Below are 22,454 nucleotides of genomic sequence, written 5' to 3'. Positions count from 1 at the left end.
ATAAATACATTCACTTTAAATATAATGGTAGATACTGTATATTTATTATTTACTATTTTACATTTCTAACCCTTTTACCAGTCGGATAAGGTATTTTATGTTAAAACAAACAAATAAATACATTAATTAATTAATTAATTAATACATAAATAAATTAATTAATTAATTACCTGCATGAGGCTATGTCTATAAAGAGTTAAAAGACAGCATCATGTTGTGAATATTTTTTAATCAAGATACATGTAACACAATAACATTTCATAGGATATCTTGAGAAATAAAATGTACAATATGCCTCAAATTATTTACCACCGCACAAAAAGTTATCATGTTATCATCTCTTTTTTTCTTGCTTGCTTTTTTGTATTTTATATTATTATAAATTATACTGATACTTAAAAAAAATCAACCATTTGAAAGACACTATATATAGATTTTCCTGGGATCTGTTAAATAAATAAATAAATAAATAAATTGATTGATTGTTGTGATTGTTGTCAAAGGGAGCAATACAAAGAAAGGGTTATAATTTATTTTTAGATTTTATTTAAAGTAGATGAATGTTAACTTAGATAAATGGTCAATATATAGATATTCATTGAAATATTGTGCAACAAAATATATATTTTTTGTACATTTATTACACAATTACTGACCACAAAATTTGTCCAAAGAGACTCATTCAGACTTATTTTGTGACAGGCAAGTCTACTGACAGCATATATATATAATGTATATATATATATATAACCAGTGCAATTATTCATGTGTGCAGTTAGTAAGGTAAAGCATTGTAACTGCGGTAATCTAAAAAGGACAAAGCAATAGCACCAGAAAGTTAATAAGAAGTTAGATGAGGAATGAATTAATTAATTACTGATCATGACTGGTAAGCAATGGTGAACTGGTTGGCTCACATGAGCTTACTAACCTAAGGACAAAAAAACAGTCGATGAAACTCAAAGCTTTTTTGGCCAACTTGATCTTGCCAGAAGTACAAGAAAATCCGGAGACATCAAACATGTTAGCCACCTGCCCAACGAATAATAACTTAAGTATCTGCAACAGTTTTGTATATGCAACATATTTGAAATGATTTACAGCCTATAGATGAAATTAATTGTCACTGCGAAATCACTGGACTTTGCTTGAGGTAGACCGTACATGTTTAATTGGTTTAGAAAGTATATTTTTAGTGTGTCTTTGAAAAAGCTAAAAAATTGAACTCAGAAGTTTTTACAGGCAAGTCGTGTCTCGTGAATTTATTATTTGTGCCACCATCAACAAAAGTATGAAAATAAAAATCTCCCAACATCATATCACCCTGGAATCAATTTCTGTTCCTAAACCAGCTTAAGGTTCAGTTTCAAAGTCACAGAGGACAACTTCGAGGAATAAATTGGGAAGCTCATATGATTAATGGATTGCCCTTGACTCACCTTGATAAGGAAGAGGATTCGGTCTCCGGGACGTTTGTGGTGCTAAAAGCTTTCTGATGGATAGAAAAGTGGCTCCATTATAAGTGTCAACACATCACACCAGAATACAAGATCATGCATAAAAAAAATGAAACGAGGAAGCAAAGACTCTACACGAGAGACAGAACATGGGAGACCAAGAATCAAGCAAGTCTTGGCAACCTGACAGCCACTTTCACGCACATTAAGCTTGGCTTCCCTCAAAGCGCCTCATCAGACAGGTTAAAAGAATGAGCCGATTAGAGCATCAGGACAGTGGGATTCTTTGCGCCAAACAGGACAGTTATAGATCTGATGAATGTGGAGCTGCAAAAGATCAAAAGAAGCAGAGAATTGGGATTTCTGTCACTATTCATTTCAATGATTATGACACCGACCCTGAAGATCTGCTGTCTTGGATGGGAGGTTTCATTTCATCTGAAATCAATTATATGTCATGCAGCTAATTAAGAGCTTCTGGAAATGTTCCTACAGTAGATAAGACACGGAAGAGAGATAAGAAAGAAATTGGTCTTCCATCATCATCTTGTTCATTATCAACATGCTGTTAGGTGGAAACTTGAGTAACTATTACAGTACATATTATTCTTTAAAGGGCCCATATTTTACTATTTTTATTAACAAATTAAAAAAGTTCTCAAAACTTTTGCATTAGATGTCTAAAATAGCTTTCAGATCATTTATATATTTTCATACAGTACCTCAACTTCCCTTTATTTCACTTCACCTGTGAACACCCTGTTTCAGTGTCTTTGTGAATTAGCTACTATGGAACAACAAGTCAGGGAAGAGGTTCGCTTTAATGAGGTCACATTAGGGGGAAATGTGTGAATGCTTTATCCTGTATTCAGGGTCGTGGGGACCTGGAGCCTATCCCAGGAGGCTTAGGGCACGAGGCAGGATACACCCTGGACAGGGTCCCAATCTATTGCAGGGCACACACACCCATTCACACATAACAGGCAATTTAAGAACACCAATAAGCCTAACATTCATATCTTTGACTGTGGGAGGAAACCCACCAAGCACAGGGAGAACATGCAAACTCCATGCACACAGAGACGGGAATCGAGCCTGGCCGGAAATTAAACCTGAACCGTGGTGGTGCAAAGCGACAGTTTAGCTAACCACTACACCACCGTGCCCCATATGAAGACACTGTAAATAATTTGATCATTTACCTGTATATAATTTCATTATTTGAATGAATTTAAATACAGATACTGACTATATAGATATTTGAATATTTGTTTTTATCCACATAGGACAGGATAGGACAGGAATTAAAATCTTAAGCCAAAATACAGGAGACCAAAGGGTTGGTCAAGACTGAAATAGAGCTGAGCAACCATGCAACAGCGAACAGGATAAGAAAAACCTTTGAAGTTTTCGAGGCAAAACTTTCTTCTTTGGTCTATGATTTATTCACTTTGGACATTCAGTGTTTTGACAGAACAGCTGTTGTGAAACCATGCAAAAGGTTTTAACAGAAGCTGTAACACCATGACAGAGAGCTACATCCTTTTCTTGTAGCATTTAAGAGCTCTTACTTTTTTTTATTTTTAGATTAGTTATATTGACACGAAAGTGTAGTGAAGTTGTTAGCACTGTCGCCTTGCACCTCCAGGGTCTGGGTTTGATTCCTGCCTCGGGATCTGTGTGCATGGAGTTTGCATGTTCTCCCCCTGCTCGGTGGGTTTCCTTTGGGTACTCCAATTTCTTCTCACAGTCCAAAGACATGCTGATTAGGCTAATTGGCGTTCCCAAACTGTCTGTAGTGTGTGAATGTGTATGTGTGTATGCCATGTGATGGATTGTCCTGTTCAGGGTGAACCCCGCCTCATGTGGGGTAGGCTTCAGGCCCCCCTTGACCCTCTATACAGGATAAAGTGGTAAAGACAGTGTGTGAGCGCAATATTGGACTTGGTTTTGTTCTGTTACTCGGAGTGTGATGTTCAATAGCAAATTCAAAGAAGGGGTAGACTGGATAAGTGTAATAAAGCAAAGAAACCTGATGAGAGGAGAACAAGACCAGCAAGGAAAATAAAATGAAAGGATGAGATAGGCGAGGAAAAGAAAGGGTAAAGGGTATCAGTGACACTGGTGCTTTTATTGTATGGGTTTTATTCAGGGGAACAGAGTCACACTGGCAGGACGAGAGGCAATTTCACAGCCTTTGCCTTTTGACACACCAACTACTGAATCACATAGTGAAGAAACGTGAGAGAGAGAGAGAGAGAGAGCACGCTTAAGGTTAAGAGAGAGAGAGAGTAAATGAGACAGGTTGAAACCGCCAGATGTGTCTTCACTAAAGATGAAGCTCGGACATAGTTAAACCTTCTTTGTAGCATTCCTTAAAAAACTAAAGAATCTTTGGATGATAATTATTATTACCCCACCCACATACATACTATCAGTGATTTTCATGCTCATATAGTTGCAGTGGTACTTTTTTTTTTTTTTTAATACGCTGGAATAAATGTAAAATGCATTTTGGCGCTGCTCCGGAGTCATAGCTGATTTAGGTAGCTTGTTTGCTTCAACTATTAATTTAGTTTCTAGTGTTGTGTGTTGGACGGATTAGGGGCACCCAAAATAGTACCCTTTGTACATAATGAATAAGCTCTATGTCTAAGGACTTCCAGGGCAGGTTGATTTAGAACTAATGAATACTCCATAGTGTATCTACTCAGTTGCCATCTTGCATCTGTGACCTCAAACCCATGTACTATAGGTATCCTGGCACACACATTTGTATGGCCCTTCATTTGGACAATTACTCACAGATCTTGTTGCACCATACCATCTAGAAACTGCTGACTGTGAGCACCTAAGGCACCAAGGTGTGTGTGTGTGTGTGTGTGTGTGTCATAGAGGACTTCAGATACTCTAAACCCAGCTTTTGTTTAAGTTTGGATCAGCACACCTTAAGGGATTGTTTAATGACCTTCATTAGGCACTTGATCATGACAAAACTGTTTGTCAGAGAGTTACAGTTACATTAGATGAAAAAAAAACATGGCTGTATCATGTTTCTTACCTGCCATATGGAACACCTGGATTCTATTCCCAGTCGATGGCCAAACCCCTACCACTGGGTGCTTTGCTGGTCCAAACTCAGGATAAAATATGTTAGAAAAATAAACAGTAAATAGCATTGCCATAGCAAACCTGTGCCAAGTTGTGTGTAGATTGGATGGTTTGATCCCTTAATGGAAGCAGTTGAAAACCCCCAACAACAAATTAACAGGGATGTGATTCATGTATATAGTGCATCCGGAATTCTTTAACTGGGGATGGGAATCACTCAAAATGCTGATCACCCAAAATTCTGATCCTGCTCCCTATTTAGTATATTATTTTTATATCAAGGATTTTAAAAGCCACTTGTCAATACCAACAAACTTGCCAATGCTAGCCACCATAGAAAGGCAACAGAACACCAGTTCTCCACAGCCTGCAGCTCCCCAGGGCCCGAAAGCCGCCAACACAGCCTCCAAATTCCCTAGATCCCAATCCTATTGAGGACCCATGAAGGCCTCCACCTGCAAATCACAGCACTCAAAGTATCCACTGGCAATGTCCTGGTACCAGTTACCTCAGCACACCTCCAGAGGTCTTGTGACGTTTCGACCCCAGAAGCAAGAGCCTCTCTGGTAACAGAAAAGGAACTTACACAATACTGGACATAATGTTTTGTGTCGTAATGTTATAGCAGATCGGCTGTTTGAAATACAAAGAACTACAAAGAATGCATTCTAAGTTTCATTTCTGGTTGGATGCTTGGTTTAATAAAAGATGCTAATGTTCTGATGATCCTGATGTAAAACCGTCTTTCGATACCCCTCTGCGAATTCATCCAAGAGGGTAAACAGATTTGCGCCGGCACCAAATCAGAACCAAACCTTGCATGGGTTTCCAGCATTGATGAATAATGTTGTATGTTAAGATTCGCCTGCAGGCCATTGCTACACTGAGCTAATGTAGTTTCTGCTGAAAGATTAAGGTTTTGTTCCACAGTTGGAGGCTGGGAATGTTTTTGACTGCTTTGATCTACTTTAATGCTTATCATTTATGAGAAATGCTGCAATAATCACAACCGCAAGAATCTCTCTGCTTCTCTCTCTCTCTCTCTCTCTCTCATATAAATGGCAAACCCAGACAGAGTTTTCTCGCTACATGCGATTCCCTCATGAAGGCACCATGCTCATGTTTGTGGACAACGGGCTTCTGTGTATTCCAGCTCAATGATTTTATAATAGGAAATTGGATCTTGGAAACTGACATGCAATTACTTCTTGTGCGCTTCTGTTTATTTACACATTTGAGCTGAGTGGGAATTAAAAAAAGAGAAGAGTACTAAAGCCACGAATCGTAGACAGAGTAAATCATTCGACAGTTGCAAGAAACAAACACACAAAAAAGAAACAAGCACAACACGTATTGAAACTGTAAAAGACAGTAACATCCTATAGTATTGCACCATTGATATATAAAGTAATTACACTTATTTTGTATATTAAAAGTTATTGAGAACTCTTAAAATGGTGTAACTTTACAATAATCTACAGTACTAACACCATTTTTACACCTGGATCATCAGGTCCTCTGAGTGATTATTCCAGTTGTGTTCCTGTTAGCATGAGCCAGTCATCCTACTCTCACCTCTCTCCCTGGCACAGCACAGACCTGTCACTTTCTTCACTGGATGTTTTCGTGTTGGTTTGCTTTCACACTCGTCTGTGTATTCTCTGAAGACTACTGTGAGTGGAAATCCCAGCAGATCAGCAGGTTCTGAAACCAAGCCAGACATCAGGTATAAACAGTGTCACGGTCAAAGTCACAAGGTTGAAATCACTTTTTTTACCCCCTTTTGTTCTGACGGTTTGATGGGAACATGATGTGAACCAAAGCTCTTGACCTGTACCTGCATGATTTTACGCATTGTGCTGCTTCGATATGATGATCATTGGGTCACTGCATGACATAAAACAATAACAATGCATTTACAGCGAAAGTACAAATAACACTAATCACACTGATAGAAAAAAAATATATACTCTATATAGACAGTGGTTTTTCATGATGTAAATGCAATTAAAACACTGCCATTTAAGTTGATTTAAATGATGTAATTCAATAAAAATACCATTAGATAAGACGTTTAAATAACAATTAAATTCCAGGATTTTTTTTTTTTAATGTTAATGATTTAATGACATATTTAATTATTTCACATTCTTCCCCTTTTATTACGCAGCTGTGTTACTTATTATTGAGGGACAATTTGCCGCATTTTGAATATAATAAGACTCATAATTACACTCATACATCTTCAATCTCTTTAACTCCCCTCTGTAATTTCTTTCCTGTTATTTTCTTACTTTGCATACAGGGCATGCCAGGGTCTGGTCATTATCTAATATGGTTCTAATCCTACTCTGCCTCTGGGGATTTGCTTATTTTTTAACCCGGGAATTGCTCGAATTTCATATCAGCTCGAGTTTATCCTCGCATGTGTGAGAGGTAATTTTCCCCAGATAATTAACATTCCAGCGCCGTCTCATTAGGTGTGAAGATGACCATGGATCCAGCTTAGTTACGGCTCTAAAATGTATTGCTGTAAATACAGGAGACAATGTATCCTTATGGAAATATGGAAAAACTAACCAATCTTAAAAAAAATACTTAGAATGATTTTAAATTTGGCTGAGGTGGCAGTAATATAAATAAATTAAAGGAATAAATGGCAAGGGAAGCACATTTTTTAAATAAATACTGTATTAGCTCAGGCAGGTCATGCATGAGGCTTTTCCTTTTTTTCACAATAATGCAAGGAACTGACAAGTTTAAATGTGGAGAAAATGAGTGGGTTTGGTTCGATTTTATATGAATAAGTCATAAGAAGCTAACCCCGGCCCTAACCCTAACCTTCATGCATTTTCCTACAGCTTGATTTATGCAAATTCTTATAAATTTACCAGTCCACATTTCTCAGGCTCTACTCGTCGCTTTTTATTTCACAAATACAATTTTGCTAAAGAATTCATTAAGAGCTGTTATCTTACCGTTCCCTATGACTAAGTTTTTATAGAAATGAATGGCATCTCCAATACTGGTTTATCAGTCAGTTAATCATCCTGTTTAATGTAAAAAATTAGGTTTGTTATCTTAAGATCACAAGAAAAAACATTAAGGAAGAAGAAAAAAAATAACGGTCTGTTTGTGAACTACTGTATGTTGTAGTAATTGATAAGAGTTTCTATAATTATCTTAAGCTAACTTATTAGTCTTTTTTTGTTTTTTGTTTTTTTTTAAAAAATGAACTTTTCTGATATTTCTGAAAGTTTTTTTGTGCGTGCATGTTTGCACTGTTTTAAATAAGTCTCCTATGTATGAACTTACACAAACATTCGAAGACACGAACATGCATTCATGCAGTTTGAATTGCGGCAGTGAGATCACATGTCTGGCGTACATTGTCACATGCATGCAGCGTGCACCACACAAGTGCAGTACAGATGAAGAAACTGGTACTGCTAAGGGGCACCAAGCAATAACAATGGAGATAAAAATTTGAATAAATGAGAGAATGGCATGTGATGAAAAGATGGCAGACATCACTCATTCTTTTAACATGCATCATTCAACCATCTGCATGATTCCCAGGAATAGACAGTCCATTAGGGCTGTGCAATTAATTGAATTTCGATTTCAATTTAGATTTCGGGTCTTAACGATCACAAAAATGGTGTAATCGGAAAAAAAAACGATTATTCACTTTTTTAAAGTTATTTTGACCTGCGTTCTGACACAGGCATCCGCACGTTCGCCGTTCCAGAAGCCCGAACTCTCTCAATCTATGCAGCGGAGAAGTTGCGTATGTGGTATCTGATCGCATTTAAAAATCAGCGCGAGTGAAGATGGCAGAAAAAGAGCAACCACAGAAGTCTTTGATCAACAAAAGAGGTAGAAGCAATTCTGTTGTCTGGAAACAGTTTGGATTCGAAAAAGCGAACGTGAAAAACATATTAGGTGCAAGATTTGCTACGCGGTTGTGTCGGCACCGGTTGGTAACACCACAAATCTTTTTAACCATTTAAAATTTAAACACAAACTGACATATGACCAACTAATAAAGAAACAAACGACGAACAACCCCCACAACATCTTCGGCAACAGAGTCATCCATTAAAGACACGCTCTTCAGTGCAACTCCGTATCCAGCTCAGAAAGGCACAAAAAAATAACAGATGCCGTTACATACTTTTTAGCCAAAGACGTGTGCCCTATTAGCATGGTTGAGAACGAAGGATTCAGGAAAATGATAAATACTCTGAACAAGCGTTATGCTTTGCCATCTCGACACTATTAATAATCATTTATTATTGATAATTTATTCATTATTTTATTAAATATTTATATTTTATTTATTACTTGTTTTTTAAAAGATTGTGGCAGTGCACTACATTGTTGATCTTGTTTGCCTTTATCTGTTTTATCTGTCTTAATCTGTTTTAAGGAGAATTCACTGTTCTGTTTAATAAATGCAACATATTTCCAAAGTCACTAAGTAATCGTGTAAAATAATCATGATTTCAATCATCACCAAATAATCGTGATTATGTTTTTTTTTATTATTATTTTTTTTTTTATAATCGAGCAGCCCAGTGTATAGTGTATACAGTGTATAGGGGAATGTGTTAGTATCCTAGTACAGTGGAACCTTGGATTTCAAGCATAATTTGTTCCAGAAGTGAACTCGTAATTCCAAAACACTTGTAAATCAAATAAAATTAAATAAAAATAATTAACACAAAATATAAAGTAAAAATAAAACAAATTAACCTGCACTTTACCTTTAAAAAAAGAAAAAAGAAATCCAGACAGATAAGTTTATGCGCGCAGGCGCTGTGTGTGTGTGTGTAACAGCGTGTTTGTACAGCATGCGTGTACTGTTTTTTATAACACAGAGAGGTGGGGAGAGGTCGATTCAAGACTTACAGTCAGAAGGTAACCAGAATAAAGACAAATAAAATATGAGCCATTTATGTAAAAAAAAAAAGTCATATAATGATAAACAAAGCAAATAGAAAGTAAAAGTCGTAAGAATTGAAAAAGCTGTGTTTGAAATTGAATGTATTCCTCATTTCCTTTCATGCAGTGAAGCTGCTGTAGATACAGTATGTATTATAAATGTTCATGGCTATAAATATTCATGTCGGGAACATTTATGAGATGTGTTTTGGTTCCCATGATGCAGTTCACAAGCTGCAGAATGTGTATATGATTGCAGGGACTTGCACATCCTGACGCGCACGCACACACACACACACACACACACACGTATGCACACGCAAAATGTGTTACTCTGCACTGCGGCAAAATGAGAAGAATTTATGAGAAGTGTATGTACAGTACGTGTGTGTGTGTGTGTGTGTGTGTTTAATCAGACACATCTGCACATCAATCATATTTGTCATATTTTGATTTTATATCACGTCATTCATTTTAAGGTTTAATATATAGTAGATATTACATATCATACTCAGCAGGCAGATGGTGTGAGAAGGAGTTTGCAGTGTGTCTGTAAGCCTGTACAGTAAGCGTGTACTAATTTGTGCACTATTGTGATCACAGTCATGTCCAGCATGCAAAATACTGTACACTAATGGCACTAAATGAGCTTTATAAACACACGATGCGTTTAACACAGAGACTAAATGGAGCAGAAAATCATAATTGAAAGACCTTTCATGAAACATCCTTAGGGTCTATGGACTCGTTCCTGCTGAAGGCTTTCCTGATGCACCTGAAGCGAAGCCCGTCAGACAGCTGCAGGTGTGTGAGAGGACGCCTTCATAGAGGCTTCGTTTAAAGTTTTTTAACAAGCGAGCTGACGTCGAAAATGGACTGTGTAATTTTCGACCTGGGCGAGAAAAAGCAAGTGCTGAAAGTGCTGTCGATGTTTTTCTCACTCTCGCTCTCACCTACTTCAGCTTCTTATTCTACCTTCACCTGCGTGATACATTGACATCTCTAATGCAGTATCTTCTGTACTGTCCTGAATTCTGTTTGAGAAGCGTCGTTAAAATTCGCACCGGTGTCAGAGAGTGCAAAATCGCTTTTCTCTATTAAAGCTTTCAAACGGGTTGCGTTGGTTCCTGGCTGCTCTCTGATGGCGTCAAAGAGCTCGACCTGCAACATTCCTGTAAAAACAGTGTTTAACTAATCAGCATGGGTTTTAATTAGCAGCCGGAAAGAGCGGCTCTAATCTGCTTTAAATGAAGGAATGCCAGCACTCAGAGCTCAAAACCGTAGAGCTGGCAGCATGCAGCTGGGTTAATAATAGAGAGCGTGTGAGAGAGAGAAAGAGAGAGAGAGAGAGAGAGAGAACTATCGTGTCAGGAAGTATGAATCCAACTTAGAGAGAAAGAGAGCTGAAGAAAGAAGAAAGAGGAAGTGTTGAAATGAGAATTCGTCACAGGGACAGTCGGGTGGAGAAATGCGACGTGTGAGAAAGTCCGCAGGAGGAGTGTGAGCACGGAGTGGAAGTTTTATGCACACACATAAGGGACAAAAACATGAATTATTTTGTTATTTTATGATATATATATATATATATATATATATATATATATATATATATATATATTTTTTTTTTTTTTTTTTTTGTATGAAAAAAAATTGGTGTGATTTTTTATTACATTTTCATTTAAAAAATCTGTTTTTTTTTCTTTTTTTGTGAAATTTTTATCGTATTTGTTTATATATTTTAGTAGTTTTTAAAAGTTACCTAAATATGTTTTTTACCAGATTTCAGATTAAATTATTTATATATTTTTTACTGTTTTCATCAAAGACCTTTAAGGTGATGTTAGACGCCTCCCAGTACAACGCTTTCATCCTCCTACATTTAAAATAGTCCAGAACTGCTAGCTTCTGGAAGGTGGTGGGGTTCATGAGTAGGAGAGGTATTGAAATGAGATATTGGAAGTAAGACAGCCATGGAAAAAGAATAAAAACTGGAAAGTATCTTAAATATTTCAGAATTTCTCTAGCATTTCCTTTTAATGAGGCAGTGAATAATGTATGATTACTTAACCAGACTAAAGCTTGAAAAAAGTGCTGGTCTGTTGGCAGATAATTATGGCTGGTTAAAAAAAAAAAAACATGTTTATCCAGGCAAAAATGTCTTCCAATGGAACACGATCATTAGTTACAAAGAGACAGAAAGACTGATTAAGAAAGAAGCGAATGTAAATGTTAAAGAGTAGGAGGGACGGGGAAAATGTGCCAGGAAGGCAGAGCAGCTGAGGAAGCGAGGATGGCGTTATCTGAGAAGGAGAGAATGTGGGTTGGAGGGAGGGAGATAACAGGATGCTGTCCATCATGGTAGCGCCGGAACACCTTGCTGCTAGCTGAACTATTTGAGCTAATGCTGGCAGAGTGAGCAAATCAATTGTTTAATGTGATCAGGCCGTGGGACATTCAACCATTGACACCGCTGATCTGTTTGTATCGACAGGGCTATTTTTCAGCTCGCCGCCGTCCCACTGAGCTTTATATCTGCGCTTCCATAGCCGTGATTAGCCTGGTGTTTCTTCAACAAGGATCAATCTTCTCCTATGTTTTTATCTGTGATGGATTCCTGGGTTTATCTCTGCTTATATCGACTTACCCTCTCACCACTTCCGCTTTGATTTCTCTTTGGTTAGATCATTAGTTTATTCCATGAACACTGAATATCCCATCAGCTTCAATCATGTGGTAACCTCCGGTTCTGAAACATTAGCCTAATGTGGAAGTGCCAAAATGTGCAGTTCCTCAAACAATCACTAGAAGCTGGCTCCAAAAGTGAGTCAGTCCCCATACACCCCCATGTTAAAACCTTACAACAAAAATAAACATGTTTTTAGCCTGGTACTACGACAACAACTTCTGACAACTGTAGGGGATGGATGTTGATTTAACTTTTGTTGTTAATTAAATTTTGCTAAATTATGGGATACCAGCCAGAGTCCATTCCTTCCACATGTAAATAGCCCAAATAGTTAAACCCGGGTTTAGTTGGAGTCAGCTCCCGCCATGATGGTGACGACCAGAGCTCCAACAGTTGAGCTTCATAACTGCTCTTCAGAAAACCTATAGGTGACATCATGGAGGGTTTGTCCACTTCTTATAACGTTAATCAGTGGTCTATATGAATCATCCATCCATTATCCAAAAAATAATAATATTCTTAAAAGAAATAGCTGATAACAGTATCCGTTCTCAGAACTTCTGCCGTGCTGCAGTAGAACTGTTTAAAAAGTTTACCAGAATTTTAATGGTGATGTTATTAGCGTGTCTATACCCCACTCATGCAGCTCTCTCGACCGTGTGCCCACAAACACATGACTTAATAAGATGCAGTTCCACTCCAGCTTCGGTCGAAACTCCACTAACTGTGCTAATTAAGGAAGAAAATAAAAGCACAAGTAGAAACTCTGTAGCAGTAACTAAATAACACCAGGCTTTCATTTCACAGAGACACAAAACACATTTTTTAAATAGTGCCATTTTTTTCCATAGGTGCTTATAGACAGCTCTATCACACTTGGTCACTATACTGTAATATCGCCTCTTTGGATTTACACCAAGCAACGAGCACCAGCTCTTAAAAAAGTTAGTTCAGCGTACATTTATATGCTATGGTACATTTTTATCTCCTTATACACCTGAGCAGTTGAGGGCTTTGCTCAAGGGCTCAACAGGGACACATGGGATTTGAACCTGGGCCCCTATGAACAATAGTCTAAAGCCCTAACCACTGAGTTACCCCTGACCTCACCGATCTACCCTAAAAGTTGTAGTGGCTCCTAAGATGTCCACAATGTCCACATTTACTACAGAAATAAACATATATACTGTATTGCAGCGTGGTACATAAAACGGATTTGCTCTCTATAACTTTCATAAATTTCCCACTCTTGACAACTATATAAGGGTGACTTTGTATGTAGCTCATCAGTTACACTTATATTACGACATACTGCAAAATGATGCATAATTAGGGGCGTGACTGGTTTAAGTGACAGTTCCATTATTGTTGTGATTGCATTGACAACACAATACAGTAAGTGTTACTGTAGATCAGTAGATAGAAAGGGAGATCCACACCACCTACAAGAGTGTTTGTCCTTTATTGGTGGATAATTTCTAAACTGAGTCGTTAGTATTGGATTTATGGGCAGAAAAGCAGAACAAAAGCAACAATTCCAGTTTGGTTTCAAAAGTCGTGAAGTGAACAAAGAACACATACATTATGGGTGACATTGTTTCTTCCCCACAGGTACTGTGTGTGTGTGTGTGTGTGTGCGTGTGTGTGTGTGTGTGTGTGTGTTTATAAGTGCTGGATGACAGCCATTGTGCTGGCTTCACATAATGTTATTAAAGCCCTCAGTTTATAGAATTATTTCAGGGCAAGCGTGTGAGGGGAATGCAGAGATCTCGGCTGAGAGTGTGTGTGTGTGTGTGTGTGTGTGGGGAGTGCAAAGTTCTCGGATAGTGTCAACTTTTCACTTTGCTTGTGTGTGAGTGATTGAGAGAGAGAGAGAGAGAGAGAAAGAGGAGACACAGTAGTGTAACATGTTGCCGTACAAAACTCTCGTAATGCTGATTTATGGGAAAATATGTTAAGAATGATTGTTTAATTTTTTTGTACTGGTGTCCATGTGTATAAGATTTCATTACGTAGATTAAATACATAGATTTTACAACTTTTAATTACAACAAAAAAAAAACACATTTAAAAATATTTTCTCCTGGTTAATGATAGGTTAGATGTGTGAGTCCTCTAAAGCTAAAGTCGTAACACAATTGAGCAAAAGACACGCATGTGCTCAGAGAGAGGGTGAGACTGTTAGAGAGAGATAGAGGGAGACAGAGAGAGAGAGAGAGAGAGAGATAAATACAGGTAATTTATTATTATTATTATTATTATTATTATTATTATTATTATTATTATTTATTAATTAATTAATTTATTTATTCATGCATTAATTGATTTATTTATTTAATTATTATTTACATTTACATTTATTAGTTTTACAAAATTTATCACTGTGAAAAATCATACATTCAAAGAATGCAGTAAAGTAGTAATATCTTTACTCGTTTGTTTCCTACAATAGTGTTCAAAAGTGTACTTTTTTTTGCAAACCATTAGTATTTTTTATTTTCGTTTATTTTAGTTTTTTCCCCTCTTTTTATTTCATTTTACTTTATTCTGTTGTTTCTAAATTTTTAACTTTGTACTGTCCACTTGCTGCCGTGGCAAAGCAAATTTCCCAGTTATGGGACTAATAAAGGATTATCTTATCTTATCTTATCTTATCTTATCTCATCTTATCTTATCTTATCTTAAGAAAATTGACTCAAAAAACATTTTTAAAATGGAAATTTTAAAATTACAATCTGAACATAATGTTTTGTAACAATTTGTTTCCTCACACCTTAATCTTAAATTATTAAATCATTTCCTTATTACCACAGACACAATTTTGACTTCATGTCTTAACTACTTTTCATTACATGTAAGTCTGTGATTAATTGAGATTTAATGAGATTCAATGAGGCCAAATTCATACTAGGGTTTGATCTGAACATTTACAAATAGACTACTGAGCAATCCAGTATAATCAGACCATATATATTTAAACAAAATGAATTATATTGTTCATAGTTATAGTAATATTCATATAATGTAATATAATATGATGTCATCTATGCATCCATGTTGTATTAGTGTATATACTGTATGTTGTTCCAGATCATCATTTCACAGTAGTATACAACAGTCAGTTGTTGTTTTAGTACATGAAGGTCAGCTGTTCTGAAATAGTTCTTGCAGGGACAGTATTGTGTCAAGTGCATTTGCAAAACCCATCAAGCACGTGATAAAACTGTCTCTCATGAAGACCTTCACAGGAAAGCAAGATCAAAATTTCATTTAGAAGTTCATTTAGAGTTACCAGCCTCAGAAATCACCAATTAACAAACAGCACCTCAGATTAGAGCCGTTATGAAGGCTTTACAGATCATAAGTAGCAGATACATCTCAATATCAACTGTTCAAATGAGATTATTGCATATTTTGGACGCCTTTAGCATTGCTTTACAGTGTGAAAAGGAATTTTAAAAATCAGGAAAGACTACGTAATTAGAAGTTTGGACTAAAACTAAAACTTTTAGTTGCCTGAAGTTTACAAAAAAAAAAAAAAAAACTGGCAAGAAATTAGCTAAATATTTTTTGCACTGATGAAACTAAGATTAAACTATTTGGAAAGGACACACAAGACTACATCTGACATGAAAAAGGCATTGCATATCATCATCAAACATCATCCCAACCATAAAGTATGGTGGAGGAAACATCAGGATTTGGACAATCATTTCTCCATTCAGGATAATGTGAGAATATCCGCATGTCAGCTGAAACTCTGTAGATGTTGGTAATGCAACAGGACAAGACAATGACCCAAAGCACCAGAGCAAGTCTACAATAGAATGGCTTCAAAAAAACTAAATCCGCCCGTTGGAGTGGCCAAGTCCGAGCCCAGACCTTAAGTCAGACCCAATCGAGATGCTATGAAATGACTTGAAGAGAGCCACACACATGAAATGTCCAAAGTGTATGGCGAAGCTAAAGCAATTCTGCCAGGAAGGCTGGGTTAACCAGTTATTAATTTTAATCTTTCTATGACCATTTTGAATGTTGAATAATGACATAATTAATGAAAGATGAGATTTTTTTGTTTTATTATTTTAGGCACATTATATTTGTCAACACTTTTGATTTTGATGCAGACCAGATAACATTTTAATGACAAATGAATGCAGAAAACTATATAGAACACTTTTTATTCATTACAGTAGCTCACTTCATAGAGATGGAAAAATAGTCATAGTTCAGCAATAGTTCAGTAGTTTTTTAAACACGTACCAGATTCTTTTTTACAGCGAATCATATTGATTTACTGTATGCAATTTATTTTTCTCTTCCTGACAGAATTAACGGAGGAGCATTTTTAAGTATATTTTTTACATTTATTTACATTTTACCTGTGGTCATAGTTACAAACTTGCAAAACTAGTTTAGGCGTGTTTAGAAAAACACAAGTTGACAATGAAAGCAGAACACTTTAACAGAATTTAAAGATGGTGTATTTTTTCTCCCAGCTTCATGGACTCGGTTCAGGGTCTATAGCGCAAGTCAAAAGCAATAACATAAGTTAAAGATTTGGAAAATGACTAAAGCTTGGTTTTTCCAGCTCTTTGGTTTGGTGTGACTGTGCTCACTGTAGTCTCTGATTAATGCTCTTGGTTGACGGGAGTGAAATCTCAGGCTGAAGTTGCAGCCCATCTGCCTCAGGGTGTTGTGATCCCTTTCTGCTCACCACAGTGATAAAGAGTTAATATTTTGAGTCTGTACTTCTTTCACGAAAAAGACGTTTCCACACATACAACTTGACAGTTTTTGGATGATTATAGTCTTTACACAATCCTTCACAACTCTCAAGAAAATCCCAGGAGACCAACAGTTTCTGAGGTACTAGCACCAGCCCATCTGGCAGGATGGAATTCACTGAGATAACATTGTTTCCCCCCTTTATGGTGTTTGATATGTTTATTAACTGACACTTGTTAACTGTATCTGCATGATTTGATGCCACTTTTCTGGCTGTTCAGATCAATTACATGAATTCTGCATGCAATTATTTTCCTTAGTTTCCTCAAAAAGGCTCAGCGTTTAGGTTTGCACATGATCCTGTCCAAGCTTTGACCAACATTCTTTCTTGCTCAGAATGTAGTCCAATTAATGAGATGTATTTATCTTTGCAATTGTATTGATGTATCATAGGGCTACAGTCAAGACTGTAAGCTTCCCTTCCTTGTTAGCTCCATTATCCTGTTAGATTCGACTCAAAACTGAACAGCCGTTAAACAGTGTGGCTTATCGATTATGTGTCCGGTGTAAACTTGTGAACTTGTATTTTTTTTTTGTGTGTGTCTTGGTAGTGGTCGATGGTCACTTGGTATTTCTTGCTCACTCAGTGAGTCTCAGTACATTAGGTCAGCTTCTGACGCTGCTTAGTACCAACACCAGCAAAATCTATTTCTGCTTTCGACTTGCAGCTCGATAAACTTCTCATTTTCTAAAACTATCTTTTTCCCTTTCTTTTTTTTCCCACCTTCTTTTTATTTTCGCTCTCAGAGGAATGCCAGCATTCCTGTTGTGTTAACACATCTCCCTGTCACAGCACATGAACGCTGCCGCTGTGTCTCCCACCAACCCTGTCACAAACCATCTTGTTCACTTCAGGACCTACTTTGTGTGTGCTCACGGTGGCGTGTACGCGGGTCGCCGGTGATCTGCTGATTCAACGTGCCAGGGTTTCCCTGTACAAGCTATCCCAGAGGCTAGACTTTTATAAGATCTGAGGTTCACTGTGGGAAGGTTAGGGTCAGGGTGCATGACCTGAGCTCGGAATTCTTCAGCCTTTGTACTCACTTGGAGTTTATCATTGCCGATATACAGTACAGTACAGGACATTTTAGTGTAGTTATTTAAAGTACACTAATCTATTATTGAAATTTTGGGATTCTTTTTGTGGCTTTATTTTTTTTTTTAAGAGTTTTGGGTTTGTTTGTTGGTGAGTGCTCAAGTTTTCCTGAAGTTGTCTATGGTTTTGTGATAATGCTAGTGGCTCTTTTTGGATTTCAAGCTAATTGTTTTTAAATGGTTTAAAGCAAGTTAAGTGGAATTTTATTACACAGAGTTCTTTTGATTTTTGTGCTTGAAACCCAAATTCTTTTCTTTGTCTCATCAGGCTCAGAAATCGTGGATAGAACGAGCCTTCAGCAAGAGAGAATGCGTGCACATCATCGTCAGCGCCAAAGACCCCCATAGGTAAGGATCCTCAAATTCCCTTCTTAAACAAGAACTGCAGATTTACATTAAAGCAAACACAACACTACTTATTTTAATAGAATGGAGAAAATGTGGTTAGACTGCAGATTAAGTTTTTGTGTAAAAAATAAACATGGCTTGATTTGTAGAAGATTAGAGTTGGAGATAAAACTATAGGGCATGACCCTTTTAGATTAACTGTATTTCCAGAGTGATGGCAAAAAAAGCTTTGGAATATCCTTTAAGAGTCTGACCCCCTGTGATGTGATGAAAATGTCAACATTTCAAAGTGCAAAAAGCTTTTCAAAGTCTTCCATGCATAAAATTTTGAAATAAAGAGCTTATGCGTATATGATGTATATCTTGTTGGGATGCTATACAAAATGTAGAAATTGCAGTATTTCGCAATCATTTGTCTAGGTTTGCTTTTGTGTATTTCCACTTCCATTCTTATCCTGGAGAATGGTACTGTTTTATTATGGAAAATGCTAATATTTCGTAATACTTCACTCCAGGAGTCCATGGTTTGCTGGGTTACTCATTGAGCAATGGAATCCTGGAGATATAAATTGTTTTATGCAATGCTATCATACCCTTTTGAGTTTGTTTATTATTCCCAGACATTTTTTAACACAATATTATGAGGAACATCTGTTTAGTTTGATTTTCCGTTCATTGTAAATGTGTTTATGCTATTTATTATCATATACAGTATAATTTTTGAGTCTGCTAACAGAGCATGCACTATACTGTATATAGAGGTGATATTGGTGTTAGAGAGAAATTGCTGCTTCTCCAGTCGACTGGAGTTAATCCTAATTAAGGACCTGAGCAGACTTTACTGAGATATTAAATTTGAAATCATTATAATACAAAAGTTTGCAGAATATACTCACTTTAAAATCTCTCTGTAATAACCATGTCTGCGTTTTCATGATGTAGGATGTTGGTGAACTAATACGAGAGGTGTACAGACAGGTCAGGTGGATCTTTTTAATAGGCAGTCTGTCCAAATGAGTGAACACGGTGAAAGAAAGAAATGAGGCGTAGTGGGTTTGGTGCTGCCAATTCGATCCTGTCTGTGTGGAGTTTTTGTAAGTTCTCTCCATGGTTCCTAATTATGAATGAGGCTAGTTTTCAGATCCAATACCACCCTCACCAAGAGAAAAACAAAGAAAACAAGAGAATATTGACTGATATAAAGAAATGACTACAATGTTTAACACATTTATAGCTGTAAAGGTTTTATGCTTTGTCGCAAGATTAAAACCTGAGTCCACCAATAAGAATGAGGCACTTATAAAACCTCTACACACAACTGACAAGTTACACAAAGCCACACTATTTTCACAGATACAGCACAGAGTACAGTTAACCTATTTTTTTCCCCTTCTGTCACAGGTGCTGCTGTGGCCGTCTCATTGGCCAGCACGTGGGCCTGCCCCCTAGCATTTCATCCAATCAGAACGACAGATCGGAACGTGCACTGAAGAGTGACAGCCTGCCTGAAAAATGGTCCATCAGCAAACACACACAGCTGAGTCCCACAGATGCGTTCGGCACCATTGAGTTCCAGGGAGGAGGTCACTCCAACAAAGCCATGGTATCTAAACACACACACACACACACACACACACACACACAATTCAACACCTGTTTTTGACTGAGATCAGTATTTCCTTGAGTCATCAATAGTTATCCCAGACGTCCCAGGATCTAGTGGATAATAATGAACATTAATAATGTTATAAATGTGAACATTGATATGTAGTTTAAATGAGCCATGAATAAAGTTATTAAGTATTATGTCTTGTGCTTTGTGATGGGTCAGTATGTGCGTGTGTCGTACGACACCAAAGCCGACCTGCTGCTGCACCTCATGACTAAAGAGTGGCAGCTAGAGCTCCCCAAACTGCTCATCTCTGTCCACGGCGGCTTGCAGAACTTCGAGCTGCAGCCCAAACTCAAGCAGGTGTTCGGCAAGGGTCTGATCAAAGCCGCCATGACCACGGGGGCCTGGATCTTCACCGGCGGCGTCAACACGGGTGCGTTCGCTACACTTTCACTTAATTGTGTTAGCTATGAATACACATTATGTCTTTTATATAGTATATCCCTGTTCCTAACATGTTGAGAGGAGTGAGCTAAGGGATTTCTAAAGAGCACTGACTGAAATGTAATTATAACAACTGAGAGGAGGAGATGACTGAAATTAAGTTTTTTCGAAAATTGCTGTCAGAATCAATGTCAGATTGGCAGTCAGACACGGGTGTCAATGCAGCTTAGGATTTATTTAAAACAGATCCAAAACAGTGCAACAAAGGTGTGAACAGGAAGTCAGGTCACTGGCAAACAACAGTAAATCAAGGAAAACTGGTGAAGTGAGATCAACCATGTTGAGTGGGAAAAGGTGCTCGAGCAGGATTAGATCGTGCCTCAAGCACATCGAGTGACGTGTTATGGATGTAGTCCATGTAAGCCATGTCTGTAGGCCATTGTGTACTCTAGGAAATAGAGTTTCTGGTGGATTCCAATATGACATAAATCCAAGGCAAGATAGATCAACCTGGCCAGGCTTGTATTTAGGCAGACGCAAGATATTTTGTATGAAAAAACCAAGAAAAAAATCCAGGGGGCAGAGCTGGATCTAATCCACCTCCTACTATAAGCCTAACCCTTAACCTCCTAACCCACACAACACACTGAGTGTCTCCAGCAGAAAGATTTATGGCTTGACTCTTCACTTGTCTAACTCCGACTCACAGACTTTTTGTTCTGGGTTATTTGAAAACACCTGTAGTAACCATATAGAGCTGGAAGACTGAATATCTTTACAGACATATATTTCATAGTCTAAATCTATTTTATTTTACTTCTGTGTTTAACCTGCAGGGGTAATCAGACATGTCGGTGATTCTCTGAAGGACCACGCCTCCAAATCTAGGGGCAAAATCTGCACCATTGGCATCGCCCCCTGGGGCATAGTGGAAAACCAGGAGGACCTTGTGGGCAAAGATGTATGTAATCATACAATCATAAGTTCATCAACCTACATCATATTATTTTGGGGCTTAAAAGCAAGTCCTTGTGTCCAAATGCTATAATAATATACCTTACAGTACTTAAGACATTCATCTATTCTCTAAATACTGTACATCAGGGATTTCGAAAATGATACAATGTTAAATAATTTACACAAACTGCTTTACTGTGCTACCAGTCACATCAGCTCGGATGAAAAAAACATACACACACACACTTTTCTGGTATATCTGACTGCCCACTTCTACCAACTTTCTTCATATCTTATTCGCACACTCAAACAACACAAAGTTCAGATTATTTCCCAAAGTTAGGTCATGCTGTTAAAAAAAGAAATCGAATAAAAAAAAAATGAAAGTGAAAAAGAATTATTCAGATACATAGTGATAATTAGCACTGTTGCTGTGTAGCTCCCGTGCTTCCTTCTTGTGCTTGGTTGGTTTTCTCTGGATACTCTGGTTTCCTCCCACAGTCCAAAGGCATGCAGATTATGCTACTTGGCGTTTTCAAATTGCCCATAGCGTGTGAATGTATGTGTGCAATAGATTGGCACCCTGTTCAGGGCATTTCCTGCCTCGTGCCCTAAATCTCCTGGGACAGGCCCCCCGTGACCCTAAATACAGGATATGGACGATGAGTGAGTGAATGTGTGTGCCAATATATGTATCACCATACTGACTTCAAAAATCTCACTCACTAACTCATTCTGTATTCAGGGTCTCAAGGGCCTGGAGCCTATTCCAGGAGACTTAGGGCATGAGGCGGGGTACACCCTGGACAGAGTGCCAATCCATTGCAGACACACACAATACAATTGTGGAAATTTGGAAATGCCAATTAGCCTAATTTGCAGGTCTTTGGAATGTGGGAGGAAACCGGAGTACCCAGAGGGAACCCACCAAGCACGTGGAGAACATGCAAACTCCATGCACACAGAGAGACGGGAATGGAGTCTGGCCAGTAGTCGAATCTAGACCCTG

The 22,454-nt window shown here is 37.6% G+C and overlaps 1 protein-coding gene across 6 annotated transcripts in view; it reads left to right on the top strand.

Moving 5' to 3' along the window:
* Positions 1 to 22,454, top strand: part of trpm3 (transient receptor potential cation channel, subfamily M, member 3) — a 178,476-nt gene that overhangs the window by 82,742 nt on the left and 73,280 nt on the right. For all 6 annotated transcript variants that reach the window (XM_053480591.1, XM_053480589.1, XM_053480595.1 and 3 more), the window contains exons 2-5: positions 18,353 to 18,432; positions 19,834 to 20,035; positions 20,264 to 20,477; positions 21,325 to 21,449. In XM_053480591.1, the coding sequence (XP_053336566.1) occupies positions 18,353 to 18,432; positions 19,834 to 20,035; positions 20,264 to 20,477; positions 21,325 to 21,449 (621 nt within the window). The remainder of the gene's footprint in view (positions 1 to 18,352; positions 18,433 to 19,833; positions 20,036 to 20,263; positions 20,478 to 21,324; positions 21,450 to 22,454) is intronic.

The sequence above is a fragment of the Clarias gariepinus genome, chromosome 21 (assembly GCF_024256425.1).
Source record: "Clarias gariepinus isolate MV-2021 ecotype Netherlands chromosome 21, CGAR_prim_01v2, whole genome shotgun sequence".
NCBI lineage: Eukaryota > Metazoa > Chordata > Actinopteri > Siluriformes > Clariidae > Clarias > Clarias gariepinus.
This window is presented reverse-complemented; position numbering and strand designations above follow the sequence as displayed.